Source organism: Coregonus lavaretus (assembly GCF_964263955.1).
Source record: "Coregonus lavaretus genome assembly, chromosome: 2".
Classification (NCBI taxonomy): Eukaryota; Metazoa; Chordata; class Actinopteri; order Salmoniformes; family Salmonidae; genus Coregonus; species Coregonus lavaretus.
In genome coordinates this window covers 17375336-17397796 of record NC_139989.1, presented here as the reverse complement: position 1 = coordinate 17397796, position 22461 = coordinate 17375336, and the positions used below count along the sequence as shown (strand labels likewise).

General features: G+C 44.3%; 1 protein-coding gene across 1 annotated transcript; it reads left to right on the top strand.

Moving 5' to 3' along the window:
• The first annotated feature begins 1930 nt into the window (after positions 1-1930).
• Positions 1931-21305, top strand: LOC311100199 (transcriptional repressor NF-X1-like). The gene is made up of 25 exons (XM_084141005.1): positions 1931-2014; positions 2100-2191; positions 7871-8893; positions 9180-9341; positions 10955-11032; positions 11286-11391; positions 12402-12473; positions 14444-14583; positions 14810-14909; positions 15053-15270; positions 15351-15448; positions 15611-15641; positions 15793-15875; positions 16061-16169; positions 16599-16718; positions 16931-17010; positions 17202-17432; positions 17714-17787; positions 17942-18040; positions 18158-18199; positions 18422-18520; positions 18778-18844; positions 20215-20360; positions 20588-20692; positions 20837-21305. Exons 2-25 carry the CDS (start codon positions 2170-2172, stop codon positions 20910-20912), a joined length of 3381 nt encoding a protein of 1126 aa, XP_083997131.1. The 5' UTR covers positions 1931-2014; positions 2100-2169; the 3' UTR covers positions 20913-21305.
• The last annotated feature ends 1156 nt before the right edge of the window (positions 21306-22461 follow it).

The following is a 22461-nucleotide window of genomic DNA, read 5'->3' as shown; positions in this document are numbered from 1 at the left end:
GCCTGCCAGGCTTCGAGGCATTCAGTTACTGTTCGATTGAACGTTAGAATGGGCAAAATGAGTGACCTAAGCGACTTTGAGCGTGGTATGATCTTAGGTGCAAGCCCTGCTGGGCTTTTCATGCACAACAGTGTCTAGGGTTTCCCGAGAATGGTGCAACAAACAAAAAACATCCAGTCAGCGGCAGTCCTGTGGGTGAAATCAGCTCGTTGATGAGAGAGGTCGAAGGAGAATGGCAAGAATCATGCACGCTAACAGGGGGGCCACAAACAGACGAATAACGGCACAGTACAACAGTGGTGTGCAAAACGGCATCTCGGAACGCACAACTCGACGATCCTTGTCATGGATGGGCTATTGCAGCAGACGACGACACAGGCTGGTGGCGTACCACCGTCCAATCTGCAGCAACTGCATGATGCCATTGCGTCAGCATGGATCAACATCCCTGTGGAACGTTTCCGACTTGTAGAATCCATTCCACAAATAATTTAGGCTGTTCTGGAGGCAAAGGCGGGTCCGATACTAAATGATTGGTCGTACCACTTAACAGGGCGAAAGTAAGGCTGTTTGTCAAGGTTATTACATTTACATTTGAGTTATTTAGCAGACACTCTTATCCAGAGCAACTTATAGTAGTGAGTGCATACATATTTGTGCTGGTCCCCTGTGGGAATCAAATCCACAACCCTGGCGTTGCAAGCGCCATGCTCTACCAACTGAACCACATTATTTTTATGTGGTTATTGATCACAACCACAATCCCAATTTTCCTTGTTAAAAATGTTTATTTATTTTACAAAAACTACAAGTTAATTATTGGAAAAAATAGTTGTACCATTTTTTGGGGGATCATATTCTTCAAAAACATTATTTTTTAACTTTTCCCTTTTCTGTCCCTGAGTTACTCCTCAGTTGGCAACTCTCCATTACAGTGCAGTGCTCTATCTTTCCCCCCTCACAAGTGGTTGTTCCAGTAATTGTACTGTTTTTCACTGTGGTGACTGTCTGACCAGACATCTTGATCTTCACACAATAACTGAGTGACTCAACCCTAAGACACCTCCATCTATATAAAGACAATGATGAGAGGTTAACATGATAACAAATCATTATCCGAAAAGTCTTGACTGAAAATTAAGCATAGACTGCGTTTGACCTAGCTCGTTATCAACTTTTAGCCTGGTGTATCATCTCAGAGAGAGTTAACCTTTTTCAGAGTTGCTTTATCTCTGAAATATTTTTAAATCAACAGCCCAGTGATCCAAGTCCACAAAACATCCATCATAGCCTCTGACGACCCTGATTCCTTCCATTACTGTCTGTCTGGCCTCCCTTAGACACTATGGCTGTGATGGATGTGTAGGCCTAAGGGTGTGATCCTTTGTCTGTACAATACTGTGGGAAGAATTTCCTCCATGGAGGCTAGGTTGAAGATGGGTATATTTTGAACCTAGCATGGACGACAGTAGATCATGCTATTATATTCTACTTCAGTTAAAGGTAGACTCAGCCATATGACAGGTGCAGAAAGTAAACAGCATAATGGGGTCGATTTCCGCAACAACTAAAAGCGTTGAAGCACGAGCCTCAACTTCTCTGCTGTTTTGGTACCCTGTCTTTTATCTCGCTCATCTCAATATCTGCGGTGCTGCTCATGGTAACGTTATTTAACCGAGTCTACGTTTAAGTTCTATTCTATTGTATTATATTTATTTAAGTTCATTTCATTTCTGTTCTATTTAATTTATTTAAGTTCAATTCAGTCCAGTCCAGTTCAATTATATTTTATTATATTCCTCCAGGAAAAGCCAATGGTATCTGGTGACACTGTCTGTGGATAGGGACGGGTCCGTCCCCCTCCGACCAGAAGGCTTGGCTGTCCTGCCCGTGAGTCTCAATAAAGTTCCATAACTTCAAACCCCTTTGCAGGAAGAATCGTCAAAGCTCGTGCCTCACACAACATTTCGTTTATACCCTAATGACCACAAGACAAGATATCTCAATCAATCATGTAAGGAGGGGAGACATGTTATTCTTTTTGTGGGAATAATAAATACAAAGTGGCACTTAATCTCTGGTTGTTAATCTCCCAACAGCTGTTTAAAAACCGTAGCTACAAACTTCGCGTGGGAGAAGAACGTGAGCGACCACCAGCTGTGTGATTGAATGGCTGAGGGCTCAGTCACAGGTAAAGTAGCTTAGCTAGCAGTTAGCTAATTTAGCTTGCTGGCTAGCTAACTAGATCACTCCCTTTAGTTAAAACTAAGAGTGGCTAATCATTTAGTTAGCTCCCATGCTATTTAGCTAAATCATAGCAAATAGAAATTCAAAGTCAAGTTACAGGGTTTGTTTTGAGTTGTCACATTGCACTCCGCTAATGTTATCAAGCTAACTGGCAGTGTCACCCATCTCTCAGTGAGTAACCCAATATAGCAGACGTAGAAAGACGCCAGAGCGAGTTGTTTTTCAGGGGAAACGGAAGTTAGGTTGACAAACACTGTATCCCTGAAAACCAGAACTCTGCTTTCTGCCAAGACAGCTAAGGGTGCTCACTCAGTGCACGCGTTCGAGCGGGTCACTTTTGGAAAGTCGTCTTTCAGTGTGTTTCATTATGGGGATAAAAATTGACCTACATGTCGACTGCATGAACTTTACAACCATGTGATCAAAGGCCTGTAACTAGTGTTTTTGTTTGACACACGCGAACAGGACCAAAGCCATGACTGAAACAGGAAGCAAATTTTCCGAGATTCATATGTATACAGTGTACAAATTAATATGATATTTGAGTCTCTCTCTCTCTCTCCCCAATTGATAGTACAGTTTGAAAGCCGAGAGACTCAACATCGCGATACTTCCGGAACGCTTGTGAAACAGACCAAGCAGACTAGACCAGTGTTAGAGAAGTCAATAAGAGACGTTAAATTCCTCCTTAGTAGTTAATTTTCTCGAAATGTAAAGGCACAACCTAGATTCGAGCCAATGTCTTTAAGTAGTTGAACATGTTATTACTCAACAATCTGACACGTTTTCATTTGTGTCAAAAACAACTATCATCTTCGGGGAGGTTTAATGGAAGTTGGCATCCAATATGTTACATTACCACACCCAACTGAACTATAGTATAGATCCATTACACTTTGTGATACAAATGCGGAACTGGGGAAAAATCTAAAGAATACATATTTTAATTACCATACCAACTAACCCTATACTCATTAAAACCCACCACCTTATTCCACTACTTTAACCCTATCTGATCCTGCCAACGGCCTGAGAGGACAAGATACTACCACTCAACACACCATGTAACTCATCTGAAGTCATCTCGTACCCCCAAGTACTTCTCTGCAGCTGCCAACACATCTATTTTCTGTGATTTCCTTTCCTTTTCTGCAGTACAGTTGATAACCATTGCTATGAATGCGAAGAAGCAAAACTTACTGAAGCATATATCACTCATTGGCCTATCTCTCTGTGCTGGCACAGATCTACTATTCACAGGGATCCTCTTAGAATCCCTCACCCTTGACCCATCCTCCTCTACTTTCTTCACTGCCTCAGCATACGACACCTTCTGCACTACTCTGACTAGCCACCTCAACCTGCTTCTCTCGCACCGGACACTTCCGATCCCCAGCAACATGTGCACCCCTACAGTTGACACACACAACTTTATCCACCAAAACTACACAATCCTCTATCCCATGCCCTCCTGCACACTTCCCACATCTTGGAATCTCCCTCCTACACACAGCTGCAACATGACCATAAACGTTTCACCTGAAACAGCGCAGTGGATTCACCACAAACGCTCTAACTGGATAAATGATATATCCTAAAATGACCTTGTCGGGTAAAGACTGACTCAAAAGGACTGACAGTGACTCCTCTGTTTCACCATGCTCACCACCAGGTCTGCGTCGCACCAAACGGCGGGCATCACAAACACCAGAAATCTTCAACTTCAATTGCTCCACCTCCACACTTAACACTACCCCAGAAATCACTCCTTTCAACGGTGCCCTGTTCCTAAGGGCAAAGTAAGAAACAGATCTTGATCTAAGTTGTGTCGCATGGAGCGCCTGCTCCCTCTGATCTGAAGAAACACAAACATTCATCACAAGTCCACGTCGGGTTACCTTCACCGACTCAACAGCACCCACCATCTTTTCCACCCAACCTGAAACCACCTATGGATCAGCCAAAAGGCCTGGTTCCACCCTCTTCAAAAATCTCACTCCCGCTGGACCAAATGTATCTTTATCATAACCATGTCCATCAATGCAGGGCTCGGGCTCCGAGCTCCTCACAACATCTTCTACCCCTTCCATTTCACCTCCAGAACTCAAACTGGCGTCTGGCTCACTCTGTTTGAACTTGACACCTAGCCTCCTCGACATACCCTCTTCCTTGTTAGTGCTAGCTTCAACAGATGCAAACCCATCGTCTGCCTTCCTCAGTCTTTTCAACCTCCTCTCTCTTTCCCTCCAATCCTCCTCCCTTAACCAATTACCTGACTCCTGATAATATTCAACTTTTCCAAGCCAAAATCTATTTTTAGCCACTTCGAGAAACATGCTAAGCTCTGTACTTCCTCTACTTCAAACACACTACTCGTCTGACTCAACTTTATATCGAAGGAGTGCCTTTGATTTGACGGCCTACACATGCGCAGTTCAGCGGGTGACGACCGTTAGACCCGATGATGTGTTTCTATGCATGTGTTTAGCTAGCCAACGTCGCCATGATATCGCCTACAAGTGTGATCGGGGTGTTCTATTGTAGAAGCACTTTCTGCCTATTGTCATACTGTACTGTCTTTGGTACAATTTACACACTGCCTATATTTAGTTAGTTGTGTGATAGGGGGGTTGGAGACATGTTTATTTCGACATTACAAAGAAAAACTTTTATAAACACTGCCACGTTGCACTGAGCCTTGCTGTTGGAAAACCACATCAGTGTCCGACTTTCAGCTGTCGCAGATGCACTTCCCCCGACTTCACTCCTCGACTTTCGTCTGCAGTCGGTTGCTTCAGCCTTACCACTCAAACAAGCCCAGTGACTCACTTGCAATGCCGGCCGGCCCTTGCTCGGTTTTGATTAGAAGGTATACAGCTTTTGTCAGATTTTGATTTTTTGAAGCGGGTTAGGTTAAGGTTAGCTAAAATGCTAAATAAATCAACTTTTGATGTTAATTTGACAAAAGCTGTATCCCTTCTAGCCCTTCTCGAAGACCCAAGGCATTAAAGGTAGACTCAGCGATATGATGTAGATGCAGAAAGTAAACAGCATAGTGGGTCAATTTCTGCAACAACAAAGAACATTTAACCACGAGGCTCAACTTCTCCGCTGTTTTGGTGCCCTGGCTACCACGCTGTGAACCCGTGCACATGTGCATTTACAGTGTGTGAGTGAAGTCTTGCATCTCGTCCATCTCAATATCTGTGGTGATGCTCGTGGCAACGTCATTTCGCTGAGTATACCTTTAACAAGGCATTCTGCCTTATCCCAAGGGTTCTCAGCTATAACAAAGTGTCTATTGGACCATTCTAGCCAATGAGAGGGCAGATACGCTTGTGAACAGGCCATAGAGATAGATAGAGGACTCATCTTTATCCGTGACATTATAGCGTGGGCAGTGCCAATGAAGCTATCTCCATTTGAAAGTAGTACATTTTCATCTTCATTGGCTGATTGCTCCCAACTCATAGGAATCCCCACCCGGTTGACTACTTTAAAATGGTGGAAGCCCTCAATGGAAATGTCCATGCTTAAATGGGTTATATCCATGAGTCCTCAATATATCTCTATGACAACAGGCACAACTCCGATATACACTGAACATCTTCCAAATATTGAGATGCACCCCTCCCTTTTGCCCTCAGAACAGCCTCAATTCATCGGGGCATGGACTCTACAAGGTGTCAAGCGTTCCACAGGGATGCCGGCCCATGTTGACTCCAATGCTTCCCACAGTTGTCAAGTTGGCTGGATGTCCTTTGGGTGGTGGACTATTTTTTTATACACATTCACACAGGAAACTGTTGAGCGTGGAAAAATCCAGCAGCTTTGCAGTTCTTGACACAAACCCGTGCGCCTGACACCTACTACTATACCCTGTTCAAAGGCACTTAAATCTTTTGTCTTGCCCATTCGCCCTCTGAATGGTACACATACACAATCCATGTCTCAATTCTCAAGGCTTAAAAATCCTTCTTTAACCTGTCTCCTACCCTTTATATACACTGATTTTGAAGTGGATTTAACACGTGGCATCAATAAGGGATCATAGCTTTTACCTGGTCAGTCTGTCATGGAAAGAGCAGGTGTTCCTAATGTTTTGTACACTCAGTGTAAGGTATTTGTATTTTATATATTTTTTGTTGACCAAATTCGACACTCATTGACCTCCATACAAAAATTCCTCACTTTGTATGCTTATTTTCGTGCACAGATTTTGGGCGAAGAAAAACATCTCGCTTCGCTTCTTTCTCTCTGGCTATAATCACCGCTTACCGGTGGGACCATGTGAACAACAATCCCAACGCTCTGTTTTAACATTTACAAACGTCAATAATTATCACTTGCGATACAGTTTTCAAAACCATATGGAATTATCTTTCATATCAGTGAGAAATAATCTTTCGAATAGAAAATATACACTTACTGTATTAGGTCAGATCCAAACGGCTGTGTGCCTCCAGCCAACAAACTATACTTCCGCTACACTTCCTCCCCAGTTACGCTTACACACAGGTGTTCGAGCACGCTAGATAGCTAATTAGCGCAGGTGGTCGTCTCGGTCTTCTGTCTGTCTTCCGTAAACAAGCGCTCTAACATGGAGATATTGCTGTGTGGGAACACTAACCCTGACCCTATTTAGTGTCTATGATGGGGCTAGGCCGGCCCTAGCCTTTCGGGGGGCCCTAAGCAAGATTTTAGTCACCCCCCCCTTGATGGCGGAGATAAAATGTTTAATTTTAAAGCTAATGTCCTGCAATTCTACACATTTTGCCAATACTTATGCCATGTAAGTGATATCTGAGTGAGCGTGACTAATAATATCAAATGGGGCCCCCTGGAGGTCAGGGCCCCTGGGCAGATACAGGTTTAGATAGCTGGTTAGAGTAAATTACCAATCTAAAATGTTTTGCTGACTTGCTAATTGAGTAACTGTCAGTGACTGACATAACATGAGAAAAACTGCTGATGCACAATTTCGAAATTGCACCTTGTGTATTCTACTATTCTAACTCAACAGTAGCTTGTGACCCCAACTGAGTTCCTAAAAATAATATGTATTAGTTATTTTTTGGTCACTTATACCCTGCTCACTTCGCTAGTCTGTCAGTGTGGCCCAATTATATACAGTCATTGCTATTGCCACATTATGTGAGATGCATGTTCATTAAACTTTAGCCTGAGAAGCTGGCTCGCTACATAGCCTAGGCTAGTACTGGTTGACTCATGCGCTAGCCAGATAGCTATTTTTTTAGCAATGGCTCTGGCCTTGTTTGTCTAAGGTCAACCAGTGAGCGCCTCAAACAAATAGCGCACATTGTTGCTTACTTGTCTGTAATGATAGTTGAGGCCAACTTAGTTAGATGACGTGCTCTCGTATCAAAGTCCAGGCCGTCCTGAAGAGGATATCTGTCATACTCAGAGCTGTCATACTCATAGCCTTGACACATGACTCCAAAGACAAGGCGTTTTAAAGACATAAATACTGTTAAACGCCTTGTCTTTGGAGTCACTTGTCAAGCCTGTCTTGCCTGCGTCTACACTCTAGTTACGATGCGGCTTCACATCTTTCATGCCAAGCCACTCACTAATAAGTAGGCTATATTTTTTTTATGCATAGACTCTCTGGATTTGAATCCAGATGGGACTTCATCACGACAGAAACGTAACCAGCAGCAATCCAGGAGGGGTTGGAACAGAGAGAACCACAACCGTAACTGGAGTGGTTCTAATAATTACGGCCCAGCACCACAGCAGCAGCAAGGCCATTTTCACCATGGGGTCAAACAATCTCATGTCCATGACAATTTAACTCTCCCTGTAAATTTCCATCCTCCTCCCTACCACCAAGAGGATGTACCAAGGGGTCGAAGAAGAGGAGGGGGTAACGGAGGTGGTGGGGGAGGGGGCCGAGGCTCAATGGGTCAGCCTCCAAGGTGGAATAGGCCTGGGGTTGACACTGGAACTGGCCCCCCTGCCTTACCCGGGGGCCACCATGGACTGCTTGGTGGTGGTGGAGGCAACAGGCCTGGAACACCCCCCATAGACGGGCCTAGCTGGCGTCGACGAGACCCTGGCGGCCTGGGTGAAGAGGTAGGGCCTGCCCACGAAGATCACCAGGACACCTCCCCTGAAAAGCCCAGATGGTTCAGCCAGGAGCCGCGGAGAGAAGAGAGAGGGGAAAGGAGCGCTAAAGGACCTCCTCACTCTCTGGAAAAGCAGGAGAACCAGGAAAACCATTCTACAGGAGGAGGAGGCTGGGAACCTGCTGAGCCCAGAGAAGAAACACGACCATCAGAAATGGGGGCCAGAAACCGGAAAGGCGGGAGAGCCGAGGAAAGGAACCGCCACGTCGACGCTCAAAAGAAATTCCCCGAGCCCAAGCGACGCCAGGGGCCTATCAAAGTATATCCCCAGGAGAGGAAGGACCCTGAGAGGGGAGCCAGAGACACCCCCTCTGGCCATCGTGACAAACCGGGCTCCAGCACTGAAGAAGAGCCCAGCTGGAGGGGTCAGGGGAGAGGCCAGGGGAGACGCACCCCCCTGCAGGACAGAGGCCAGAGGAGAACACCTAACTCAGACCACAGGCCTGGACAGAAGAGGTGGGACAACGTGCCCATCAAGAGCAAGGAGACTCAGACAGGTGAGAGGACAACGTTTCATGGCTTTTCAATAAGTCCCACAGTAAAAAAATAAAAATAACGCCAAGCTAAAGAAAATCTGAAAACATTTTTGATTGGATCTGTCATTTGTAAATGAGTTTGTTCTGAGAGTAGTTATCATGTTCATATTGTGTTCCAAATGGCACCCTATACATGATGCACTACTATGGTCCCTGGTCAAAAATAGTTCACTATATAGGGAATAGGGTGCCATTTGAGAAGATACCATCGTTTGGTCTAGTTACTCTCTCCTCCATATCTGTCCAGGTTGCCTGATCGAGCAGCTGTCTGAGGAGAAGTATGAGTGCATGGTGTGCTGTGAGGTGATCAGAGTCATGGCTCCAGTCTGGAGCTGCCACAGCTGCTTCCATGTCTTCCATCTCAACTGCATCAAGAAGTGGGCCCGCTCCCCAGCCTCACAGGCAGATGGTAGGCCTAACACACACAGACGATTCGGCACTGCCTAACAGTCCCTTCAGCTCTTCATTTATTCATGAGTTTCAACACAATAGTCTTCTATAGATGGCACAATGCTCCCCCACACAGACAATACAGGAGTGCAAATTCTGCTCGACAGATGGTACTTCTGTACATTGATGATGCTACAATATCCACTGTGGCAAAAGTGTGATCCCAGTGACCTTATCTTAATGGCAGCTAATGTGCAGTGATGTTACTACTGTACTAAAAATCAAATCAACGTTTACTGGTCACGTACACCGATTTGCAGGTATTATAGCATGTGCAGCGAAATGCTTATGTTACTAGCGCCAACAATGCAGTAGAATGTCTCACAAATACAATACAAGTACCGTAATTTTCGGACTATAAGCCGCGCCTTTTCCCCCATTTTTCGACCCTGCGGCTTATATAACGGTGCGGCTAATCTATGGATTTTTACAGCTAACGGCCACTAGAAGACCTCCTAAATCTATGGATTTTACAGGTTACAGTCCACCAACTTTAACTCTATGGGCTCTATGACCGGTCCGCGCCCCCCACCTTTAAGCGGCGGGCTCCAGCAGGAAAAGCTGGAGGCCGGAAAAGAGTGAGACAGGTAGCGCGTAAAAGTGGAACCGAGAGTGGTACGAGAGACAGAACGAGAGCAAGACAGACAGACATTACGAGAGCGAGTCAGTTTGTCTCTTTCCCGACAATCCCCTCTGTGCACGAACCCTTACATATGGTAATTAAACATTAAAACACCTGCGGCTGATAGTCCAGTGCGGCTTATATATGTACACATCATTCAATATCATTCAATTTAGCTGCTGCGGCTTATACTCCGGTGCGCCTTATAGTGCGGAAAATACGGTACACAAATAAAAACAATCTAATCAAGAATTGACTGAACGAGTCCAATTAACAATAAAGAGTAGATATATTAGAGTGAGCATGTCAGAATCCAGAATATAAATACGTGGTGTGATTAGACAGTATTTGGAAAGAAAATGGTATGTACAGTAGTAGGTATATTAGGATGAGCTATGTTGAGAATACAGTATATACATACACAGTGAGTAAACAACAGTATATAAACAGAATATGAGGTGACCAGCGTTCAATGACTCTAAATACATGGGGCATTAGTCTCAACGTTCAGGGCAGAGTACCGGGCAGGTAGCCGGCTAGTGATGACTGTTCAACAGTCTGATGGCCTGCAGATAGAAGCTGTTTTTCAGTCTCGTAGAGCTCGGACAATAAACCGAAAATTATCGACACCAATCACTTATCGCAGGCATTTTGCTGATATCGTTCATTAAGATAAGTAGCCTATAATAGAGAAATGTGAAGCTTTAAATGTTTGCTAATATGGGTGATTGTTAATGGGACGATTGATAGCTATAATCATCAAACTAGTAGTGGTAGTTTAAAGGATAGATAATAGCAGTGTGAACAGACCGTGGCTCGGGTGGCTGAGGTTCTTAGAGTACAACATTACAATCTAAGATATAGTGTACAATATTGTGACTCACCATTTAGCTAATGAATTGCTATGTAAATTGGTATATGTAATATGCAAACTTTGCTCTCATTTGCAGAAACAAATGACGGGTGGAGGTGTCCGGCCTGTCAGAATGTTGTCTTCCAACCCCCAAACATCTACAAGTGCTTCTGTGGTAAGGGATTAGCTAATAGCCCATTTTAGCCATTATTCCCAGACAGTAGTGCATCCCTAGTCTTTCGCTCTCTTTGAGATGCTTTGTGAATTATAACTAATAGAAAGTTTCATTACAAATAATTATTAATCTCAATGACACTAACCTGGTAAAATAAAGGTTACATAAACAAGTAGTAGAAATCAATGTCCTTGTCCCGAGTTCTGGAGTTATTTCCGTATACTGTGTTGAATTATTCTGGTATGATTGACAGGCAAAGTGACCAACCCTGAGTTCCAGCGTAGTGAGATCCCACACAGCTGTGGAGACATGTGTGGGAAGAAGAGGAGCGGAGCGGACTGCAGGCACCCCTGTAACATGTAAGCCACAACCCAATACATGCAGAACACACCTCAACCCACCACCACATAACAATCTGTTGTTCTACAACATTAAGTCGTTATCTTGATTGTGTCCCCTATGTGGTTGTGTCCAGGGCTCTAAAGTGTAACCATTTTGGTTGCATATGCTCCTAAATATTTTTGCTGGGTGCACCAGTGCGCATAGAAAAAAAAAATTCGCCCAGATAATAATTGTTGTAATGATTAGGCTTTGCTCTACCGTTGTTTCCGAGTGCCCTAGAGCGCATATATTCGTTAGCATCATGGTTGTACCATTACTACAGCTGAAACTGCTATTTTCTAGCCCAAACAGATGAAAAGATATGACCCTTTTTACCGGCACAACATTTTTTTCTTCCTTTGGCGGTTTGGTGAGCCGCATTTTACATTCAAAAACCATGTCGCGGGACGTTCTAAAACTACTCCGGGGGGCCATTTGTTTACACCTTGTTCAGTCATTTTACCTCATTAGCTAGCTAGCTAGCTAACAACCTGGTAACTTTACTAGTAGGCTATATCCGAACATTTGGGGGAAAGAAAGAAAGGAAAAGGGATAGCTTCTTAAGGAGATCAATGATTATAGTAATGAAGGAATGACTGATCTCCTTCATGTCATCACTCACAAACTTTATGTTTTTAAAGAGACAGTGTACAATTTTCAATGTAATGCATCTCAATAGGTAAGTAGTGCTTTTACACAATGTAGAAACCTAATATTCCACAAATGACTTTGCAATTTCAATGACAGGTATTTGTATCAACATTTAAGCTTTTTATAATAAACAAAAATGTATTTACAGGGTTACTTAATAGTTTTACGGCACAACAAGTGCTTCAGAAGTACAGTATCTGGAATTCATATAGACCCAATATAGGCTATCTCAATAAATAAATAAAATATTTTCTGGTGCTTCTAAATTGTATAAGTTGGGAGCATTAGTGCTACCAATGAAAAATGTTAATTTAGATCCCTGGTTGTGTCTCACCAGCTTGTGTCACCCCGGACCTTGTCCCCAGTGTCCTGCCTCTGTCACCAAAGCCTGCATCTGCGGAAGAACCAGGTACTGTATATCCTACTGACCTAATGTCTGAGTCCCAAATGGCACCATTTTCCCTATATGATGCCCATAGGGCTCTGGTCAAAAGTAGTGCACTATATATGGCAGGGGTGGGCAATAATTTTGGCTTAAGGGCCACAACGAGATTTAAAAATTCAGCGGAGGGCTGCACAGATTTGCGGGCCAGAAAAAGGGCAGTTATTTGAAAACATATAGGTCCATTATCATTTCTAAAATAATAACCGACTGTTAATTTACATGCCTTAGCTTAGGCTGCCAAATGTGCTCAATTTCTGTGTCACTATTACTGAAGTATAACAATTGGTATACAGTGCCTTCGGAAAGTATTCGGACCCCTTGACTTTTTCCACTTGTTTTTACGTTACAGCCTTAATCTAAAATGGATGAAATAAATACAAATCCTCAGCAATCTACAAACAATACCCCATAATGACAAAGCAAAAACAGGTTTTTAGAAATGTTTGCAAATGTATTAAAAACAAAAAAAACTTATTTACATAAGTATTCAGATCCTTTGCTATGAGACTTGAGCTCAGGTGCGTTATGTTTCCATTGATCATCCTTGATATGTTTCTACAACTTGATTGGAGTCCAGCTGTGGTAAATTCAATTGATTGGACATGATTTGGAAAGGCACACGCCTGTCTATATAAGGTCCCACAGTTGACAGTGCATGTCAGAGCAAAAACCAAGCCATGAGGTCGAAGGAATTGTCTGTAGAGCTCCAAGACTGGAATGTGTCGAGGCACAGATCTGGGGAAGGGTACAAAAACATTTCAGCAGCATTGAAGGTCCCCAAGAACACACTGGCCTCCATCATTCTTAAATGGAAGAAGTTTGGAACCACCAAGACTCTTCCTAAACCTGGCTGCCCGGCCAAACTGAGCAATCGGGGGAGAAGGGCCTTGGTCAGGGAGGTGACCAAGAACCTGATGGTCACTCTGACAGAGCTCCAGAGTTCCTCTGTGGAGATGGGAGAACCTTCCAGAAGGACAACCGTCTCTGCAGCACTCCACTAATCAGGCCTTTATGTTAGTGGCCAGACGGAAGCCACTCCTCAGTAAAAGGCACATGACAGCCCGCTTGGAGTTTGCCAAAAGTCACCTAAAGACTCTCAGACCATGAGAAACAAGATTCTCTGGTCTGATGAAACCAAGATTGAACTCTTTACCCTGAATTCCAAGCGTCACGTCTGGAGGAAACCTGGCACCATCCCTACGGTGAAGCATGGTGGTGGCAGCACATGCTGTGGGAATGTTTTTCAGCGGCATGGACTGGGAGACTAGTTAGGATCAAGGGAAAGTTGAACGGAGCAAAGTACAGAGAAATCCTTGATGAAAACCTGCTCCAGAGCGCTCAGGACCTCAGACTGGGGTGAAGGTTCACTTTCCAACTGGACAACGACCCTAAGCACACAGCCAAGACAACGCAGGTGTGGGTTCGGGACAAGTCTCTGAATGTCCTTGAGTGGCCCGGACTTGAACCCGATCTAACATCTCTGGAGAGACCTGAAAATAGCTGTGCAGCAACGCTCCCCATCCAACCTGACAGAGCTTGAGAGGATCTGCAGAGAAGAATGGGAGAAACTCCCCAAATACAGGTGTGCCAAGCATGTAGCGCAGGGTTCTTCAATTCCGGTCCTGGAGGGCCGAAACACCTCTGTTTTTCATCCTCTCCTTCTAATCAGGGGCTAATTCAGACCTGGGACACCAGGTGAGTGCAATTAACTACCAGGTAGAAATAAAAAACAGAAGTGTTTCGGCCCTCCAGGACCGGAATTGAAGAACCCTGATGTAGCATCATACCCAAGAAGACTCAAGGCTGTAATCACTGCCAAAGGTGCTTCAACAAAGTACTGAGTAAAGGGTCTGAATACTTTCCGAAGGTACTGTAAGAAAAACCCTGTGCCCCCTTCCACTCACGGTAAAATACTTCCATATTTCTCTCTGCAGTCAGCCAATGCGGTGTGGCCAGGCCACTGCCATTCACTGTGACAAGCAGTGTGAAGCCATCCTCAACTGTTCGGAACACACCTGTATCCAGGTGTGCCACAGCGGACTGTGCCAGCCTTGCCCGCTACAGGTCAAGCAAGGTGAGATACTCAGTCCCAATATATCTTATTACTGGGCCAGGAGTTCTCCCTGACCATGTGATTTGACCAAGAACGTTTCTGTCCTTAACAGTAAAATGGCATTCCTTGACAATAATGAGGAACTCCGTGATAAGTAATGATGGCTAATGGTTTTAGCCACTGTGATGGATTTCACTCTAATGCATTCTGGTGTTTTTGTCTCATCTGTTGTTTCCTGCTGTTGCAGTGTGCTACTGCGGTGTTGTCTCTCGGGAGGTACTCTGTGGGACGGATAAAGACAACTTTGACGGCTCAGGACACTTCTCCTGTCAGAAAGCATGTGGCAAGTAAGTTCTAACCAGCAGCTTCAGATTAATAGGAAAATACAATTAGTTTTCTCCTGTGAGAATAATATTATAGATATAGATTATCTATTGCATCTTATTCATAGATTTACTTGTTATTGATTTGTGATATGTCCCCCCCCTAGGATGTTGGACTGTGAGGCCCACCAGTGCCAGCAGGTGTGCCACCCTGGGCCGTGCCTGCCGTGCCCGCGCTCCCCCAGGCTGGTGAGGAGCTGCCCCTGTGGGCAGACGGCCCTGGCCAAGCTCCTGGAGCTGGGCTACCCCGAACGCCGCAGCTGCTCCGACCCCATCCCCTCCTGTGGCAAGACCTGCAGCAAGCCTCTGCCCTGCGGCTCCAACGGTAACACAAGACACTGTGTCCACATGTATAGTGTCTCTATGGGATTCAAATGTGTTGACTTGTTCTCCACTTCATTCCAGAGACCATCCATATCTGTGAGAAGCTGTGCCATGAGGGCAGCTGTGGTCCCTGCTCGCTCACCTCCACCATCAAATGCAAATGCGGCTCTAAGACCAAGGTTAGTCCTCAAAAACAAGGACCTATGGTGTTTGTATCATGCTTGTATCTTGAGTGCAAATCTTCAAATGTAATGTTCTGTATAGACTGCGCACCGTTGTAAATGGAGGTGTAATTCTGTTCTACCAAAGAGCACCACTGAAGACTAGCTCTTTGTTTTTAGGATGTTCCCTGTGCAGCTATCCAGAATGAAGGTGAGATTTTGATCATTCTTTGAGGGGGTATAGCTACTGTACTTCATAAAAGTAGATCTGTCCTGTACTATACGGTCCTGTACATTCCTGTACTGTACGTTCCTGTACTTAACTCTTCTCTTAAATCTCGTTCCTTTCCTCCCAATTCGAGATGAACTGATTTTTACCTGTGAGAAGCGCTGCCTCAAAAAACGCTCCTGTGGCCGACACAAATGTGGCGAGCTGTGCTGTGTGGTGAGTAACCGAAAGGTGTTCGTGCGCACGTTCGTGTGTGTCACCCAGTTATGAAAGGACACAGTCAGTAGGTAAAGCCACAAGTCATACTCTAATTAGCTGAACTGGTGTCTCACTGACATATGTCCCCCTCTACCTACTATCTAACTAGTGTCACACTGACATATGTCCCCCCCACTCCCTAGGGCGCGGAACACAAGTGCTCTCTGATCTGTGGCTACAAGCTCAACTGTGGCCTCCACCGCTGCCAAGAGCTCTGTCACCGTGGGAACTGCCAACCCTGCTGGCAAACCAGTGAGTTCCAATCAGAGGTCCCAGTGCTGCTCCCAGTGGCACTGCCAACACAGATGTTCACATGCCAGCAGATGCCAAAGTCAATTGACTCATTTTACCCGGTCTTTGGGATTCTTTGTAGTTCAAATGTTCCTTATCTTACCTTGCTTAAGTCTAGAGCACTTCCTAGGAAGGCCATTTACTATACCAGCGGACTGTGAATCATAACTTCCACTTCAGTCAAATGTTCACTTACTGTAGTCTCCTATTGACATCCAACGTGTTAATTGTCGTGATACAGTATGTTATTGCTTGATCATTGAGATCACATGGCCCCAGTCGCAAAGTCACACCCCCAAAAAATAAAAAAATAAAACATCACACCCCAAACATACTGTAGGTTCTCATAGGCCACGTCCCTCTGAGTCTCTGCCTGTTTCCTGTATGTAGGTTTTGATGAGCTGGCCTGCCACTGTGGGATGAGTATCCTGTTCCCACCCATCGCCTGTGGCACCAAGCCCCCAGAGTGTAAGAACCTGTGTACCAGGAGACACGAGTGTGACCACCCAGGTAAAACCCTGCAGTAGTGACTACTGCTTTTTCACTTAGTTACCTCTTTGTTTCAAATATGCTGTATTAGAGAGCAGAAATATAAATGCATATACATGTACATTTAGGAATCATCATTCATATGCCATCTATTTTACTGTCTCTGTCTTTGACAAAACTGTCTGCAAAAGTTTATTCCTCATTGGTTCATACTTTCTGATGTTTGTCCACAGTGTTCCACAACTGCCACAGTGAAGAGAAGTGCCCACCCTGTACCTACCTCACTCAGAAGTGGTGCATGGGAAAGCATGAGGTAACGTTGCTGATGTTAGCTGCCTCTACCTAACCTTCACCCCTTTAAAGGCATACGGTGCATCCCAAATGGAACCCTGTTCCCTACTGGCCCTGGTCAAAAGTAGTGCACTATATAGGGTGCCATTTGGGACGCGTCCATAGTCACGACACTTCCACTAAAGCCGTCCCCTCTTCTCCTGCCCCCTGCAGCAAAGGAGCAACATCCCGTGCCACCTTCAGGACATCTCCTGTGGCCTGACCTGCAACAGGGTGCTGCTGTGTGACCTCCACCGCTGCCGCCGCATCTGCCACCGGGCAGAGTGTCTGGCCGAGGGCGTCTGCAGCCAGCCCTGCCTGCTGCCCCGGCCCGACTGTGGCCACCCCTGCGACGCCCCTTGCCACAAGGGCAGCAGCTGCCCGCGGAGCACCTGCACTGCCAAGGTACAGAAAATGAGATGTTCAACCATCTGACTCAAGGGATTTAAAAAGAAAAAGGCTTAATAAATGAAATATATGTTGACCCTGTGCCATAGAGAGACTGCACTACATCTAGGGTGACATTCTGACAGTAAACGTGGAGATTTTCCACAAAATGACCGTAACTCTTCAAATACTGGGCACATGGATCAGACATGGAGATGGAATACAGGCAGCATTGTTGGACAGCAGCAGAAGTCTTCTTGTGGCCAGGGTTTGTGTGAGTTTCCACCTCTGTCCCACAGGTGGCCCTACAGTGTGACTGCGGTCGGAGAAAGGAAACGGTAGTGTGCACGGAGGCAGCCAGCGCCCATCAGAGGTCGGTGTGCGTGCCTGTGCAGTAGAATCAATGGTTTTTAGATCTATCTTGAATGCGTGCACTAAACCAGAGTTTGCTGTTATTCCACCTGACATTTTCAGAACTTGACTGTGTGTGGTGTCAGACCGGGTATAACTGTAGCAATGTACTGTAGGTATGCAGCCATTGCCATGGCCAGTAAGCTGTCTGACATGCAGCTGGGTGACTCTGTAGACATCGGTCTCATCACTAAGAAGGCGATGAAACAGACCAAGTAAGATGGGACCAAACCTGACTCCAAGCTTACAGCATACAACACTTACAGTAAATCACCTTGTACTAAATATGAGTGTGCCATATCCAACTTATTTTTGTGTGTGTTCTGGCTCAGGTTGGAGTGTGACGAGGGTTGTGCTGCACTGGAAAGGAACAGGTCAGTTGTTACACTGCTATTACACATGCACACACTTGATATTTGTAGCTCTCGTGACATTTAATATGCACAGCTTTAGGCTGTCAAATTGATTTGTTTCCTTCAATGTACTGTCAACTTGAGAGCCTTCTCCTGTCTTGAGAGAGACTGTAATCTTTAGATCTGTGGACCTTTGTCTGCCTGTGTTTTATGACCTGGCTGTGTGTGTCTGTGTCCTGACAGGCGATTGGCTGAGGCCTTGCAGATTGACCCGTCAGTGAACCCCTTCAACATGCGCTCTTCCTCCTCAACATACAGTGACAGCCTCAGAGTTGATGCCAGGTGGTGTACCAATACATAGAGTATTTTCTCTGCATGCCAAGGTCTGACTTCACCACAATGACTACTGAAAAAGTTCTCAAATATATATATATATGTGCATGTTGTTGTGGTGCTTATATTTCCCAATTGAAGGCGGATTTATGGCGCTGATGTACTTCGAGCCAAGACCGGTGCCCTTTTTGAGACATGTTTTCACATTTTCATTGATGGATAATATTTACCACGATCACGTCATTTCTGTATTTTTCACATTTTAGAAAAGATTTTAAGTTTGTCAGCGAGGTAGAAGAGGAGATCAAGAATCTGGTTGAGCTCGCCAGCAAGGTAAGGGACCAATAGACATGATCTGTGGCCCAAATGGGACCCTATTTCCTATAATAATAGTGCACTACATTTGACCAGAGCCCAATGTGGGAATAGGGTGCCATTTTGCACGCAGACAGTGATTTTCACACAGAATTACACAGATCATCAAAAATGTCTACAGCTGCACCATCAAGAGCATCCTGAACGGTTGCATCACCGCCTGATATGGAAACTGCTCGGCATCCGACCGTAAGGCGCTACAGAGGGTAGTGCGTACGGCCCAGTACATCACTGGGGCCAAGCTTCCTGCCATCCAGGTCCTCTATACTAGGCGGTGTCAGAGGAAGGCCCAAAGAATTGTCAAAGACTCCAGTCACCCAAGTCATAGACTGTTCTCTCTGTTACCGCACGGCAAGCGGGACCAGAGCACCAAGTCTAGGTACAAAAGGCTCCTTAGCAGCTTCTACCCCCAAGCCATAAGACCGCTGAACAATTAATCAAATGGCTACCTGGATTATTTGCATATTTTTTCTTTACAATGCTGCTACTTGCGGTTTATTATCTATGCATAGTCACTTTACACCTACTACCTAAATGTACATATTACCTCAATTACCTTGACTAACCTGTACCCCCACACATTGACTCTGTACCGGTACCCCCTGTATATAGCCTCGTTATTATTTTGTTACTTTTTTTAACTTTAGTTTATTTAGTAAATATTTTCTTAACTTATTTTCTTAACTGCATTGTTGGTTAAGGGCTTGTAAGTAAGCATTTCACGGTAAGGGCTATACCTGTTGTATTCGGCGCATGTGACGAATAAGATTTGATTTGACCTTCGAAAAGGACAGGTATAGGAAATGTCACCCACGTCTTAAACGGAGAACAATGTGTATTAAGAGCATTACCTAAGAGCAGTTAGATGTAATGGGGCTAGATTGGAACGCTTAATGCAGGGCCAGCATTTCCCTATACATGATTGGGTTTCCCTAAACCACTACCAGTTTACCAGAGGTCCTTCAGTTTGCATTGAGACTGAATTTGGCTAAAAGGTTCTGGTCCACTTAGTTGAAGGAGTGCTGGAAAGGCTTGAAACACATTTGAATGTCCTTGGTTATTATGATGGGTATTGATAATATCCACGATGGGTTCTATTTGTCGTCAGTTATCCCTTTTGGTTCTGAAAACATTCGAAAAAGACTACTTTAGTCAGCATAACGTCAAGTGAATCGGCTCCGGTAGCTTGCAATGTTTAGGACAAAATGTCATGAACTGAGTGGAAATGCAAATGTATTTATTTAAACCTTAAATGGGTAATTCGGAACTATCTTTCGTAGTGGAAACATGAAGTCTGTTAAGGGACTGTGTGTGGAACCCGTTTGCAGGGTAAACAGTCCAAAAGGAGCCACTGCTTCCCCCCCATGAACAGGGAGCACAGGAAGCTGGTCCACGAGCTGGCGGAGGCCTACAACGTGGAGAGTGTGAGCTACGACAGCGAGCCCAAACGCAACATAGTCATCACCGCCATCAGGTAAACACCTCGACAGGAAAACGTTTCTTTAGTAAGGCAAGTTACACTCCACCTCAAAATAGACAAATTTCTGTTAACTTGAAAAGACTACATAATTACTGTCTGTGCAACAGTATCAGCTGGGTATATTTTGTATCAATAGATGTGTATTGTGAACAACTGACAAAATGTGTGAAGTCTGGCATTCTGAGGATGTGCAGTAACTTTGTGCTTCTTGCTGTGCGCAGGGGGAAGTCTGCCTGTCCTAACTCAACCCTGACCTCCCTGATAGAGAGAGACACTGGCGTCCCGAGGGCTCCTCTACCCATTGCCCATATCAAACATAGCAGCAAGTAAGCCTGGGTCTTTTCACTCTCACAACGTCCATATAATCACGCCACAAACACACACACACACACTTGGTTCTTAGTTCGTAGCATCTCAATGTTCCAATGACTTGTAACTAGCTAGTTACCTGTGGTTGTTTTTGTCATCAGGGCTGACAGTGTGAGCAGCTGGTCCAAGTCAGTCAAAGAAGAACCGGTGATCGACTACTTCGATGTCCAGGATTAATAAAGAAACAAAAGAAGCAAGCCTCATGGTGTAACAATCATACTAAATAAAGAATGCTTCTGCTGCTCGTCGATTTTCGGGAAATCTGTGATGCTATCTCCCCTCCCTCATTTAGGTTATTTAGCTCTTGAAGGCCAACATGTCACTACAATACTATTTTGTAACCATGGTAAAAGTGTAATGTTTGAGACTGTGCCATGAGCATCATTGTTCAGTGGCATTACAGCGCTTCCTTTACGCAAATGCGTACTCTCCAGACTTTGAAAATAATAATTGATTGCGTTTTTATAGGTAGCAATTTTCACAAGTTCTCAACGCAGGACTACCAGTATTTTGTATTCTACGAGGGGACATACCTTACACCTTATTTAAATAAAGCAATTTTTCAATGGTTTTGTTGATACTTTACTTGCTGATATATTGCAGATTAAGGTTAAAGGGGAAGAGTTAGCTAACATGAAAAAGAGCTAAAAAGTAGTCAGTAGTTGAAAAGTTGTTAATTAGCTAAAATTCGTTTTTGCTTATGCACTGACAGATACTATGAAATATAACTATACACAACATACTACTACATTATAATGAAGTATTTTGAGATGGAAGGCTTATTATATGCTATAATCTTTGGCTACTGTCTTTAAAGTACATTATGTGTTGGTACTTTAGGACATAAACTGGGTTGCATTTAACTACCGGTATATAAATAATTACATTATGATGCTCAGGTGATGGAAGGGGCAGGATCAAAACGCCCTGCATCTTTCAAAAAACGAGCTGCAGACAGATCTTCATCCTTTGTGCCTTTTTCATCAACCTGGTCTCAGAGCATTTCGTATTATTCTGTATGTAAATACGAGACACTCCATTTAGTATTATACCTTACATTTATAATTTGTGGATGTCCATCACCCATTTCGTATGATATGTTACGAATTACAATTCGTATTCTATATTACGAATGAGAAAAATGTACAATATATGAGTTTGTGAAACGTACAATATGTTACGAAAATGCTAAATGTATTATATGTCACGATTTTGCAAAAGTATGATATGTTACAAATTCTAGCTAAGTGGCTAACGTTAGCTGGGGTAGAGATTAAGGTTAAAGGGGAAGAGTTAGCTAACATGAAAAAGAGCTAAAAAGTAGTCAGTAGTTGAAAAGTTGCTAATTAGCTAAAATTGTGTGTGATGAGATTTGAACTAGCAACCTTTAGGTTGCTAGACGTTCGCGTTAGCACTCAACCACCCTACTTTCGTTTTTGCTTATGTAACCATACGAAATGAAACATATACTAAATGGTGTCTCGGATATACCTACAGAATAATACGAAATGGTATGAGACCAGGTGGCAACCCAACCATGGACTATATAGGAGACTAGTCCTTGACTGTTTACATCCCTTGTGAAATATTGGTGGGCAGACAGTGTGTTTCAACGGTAGAATGGGTAATTTGATGACATTCCCCTGCTAGTCCAATTTTTCATTTTATCCCGTCTCCAGCAGAGCACGCGCCTGCGCTTCTTGAACCGAACTAAGAATCACCAGAC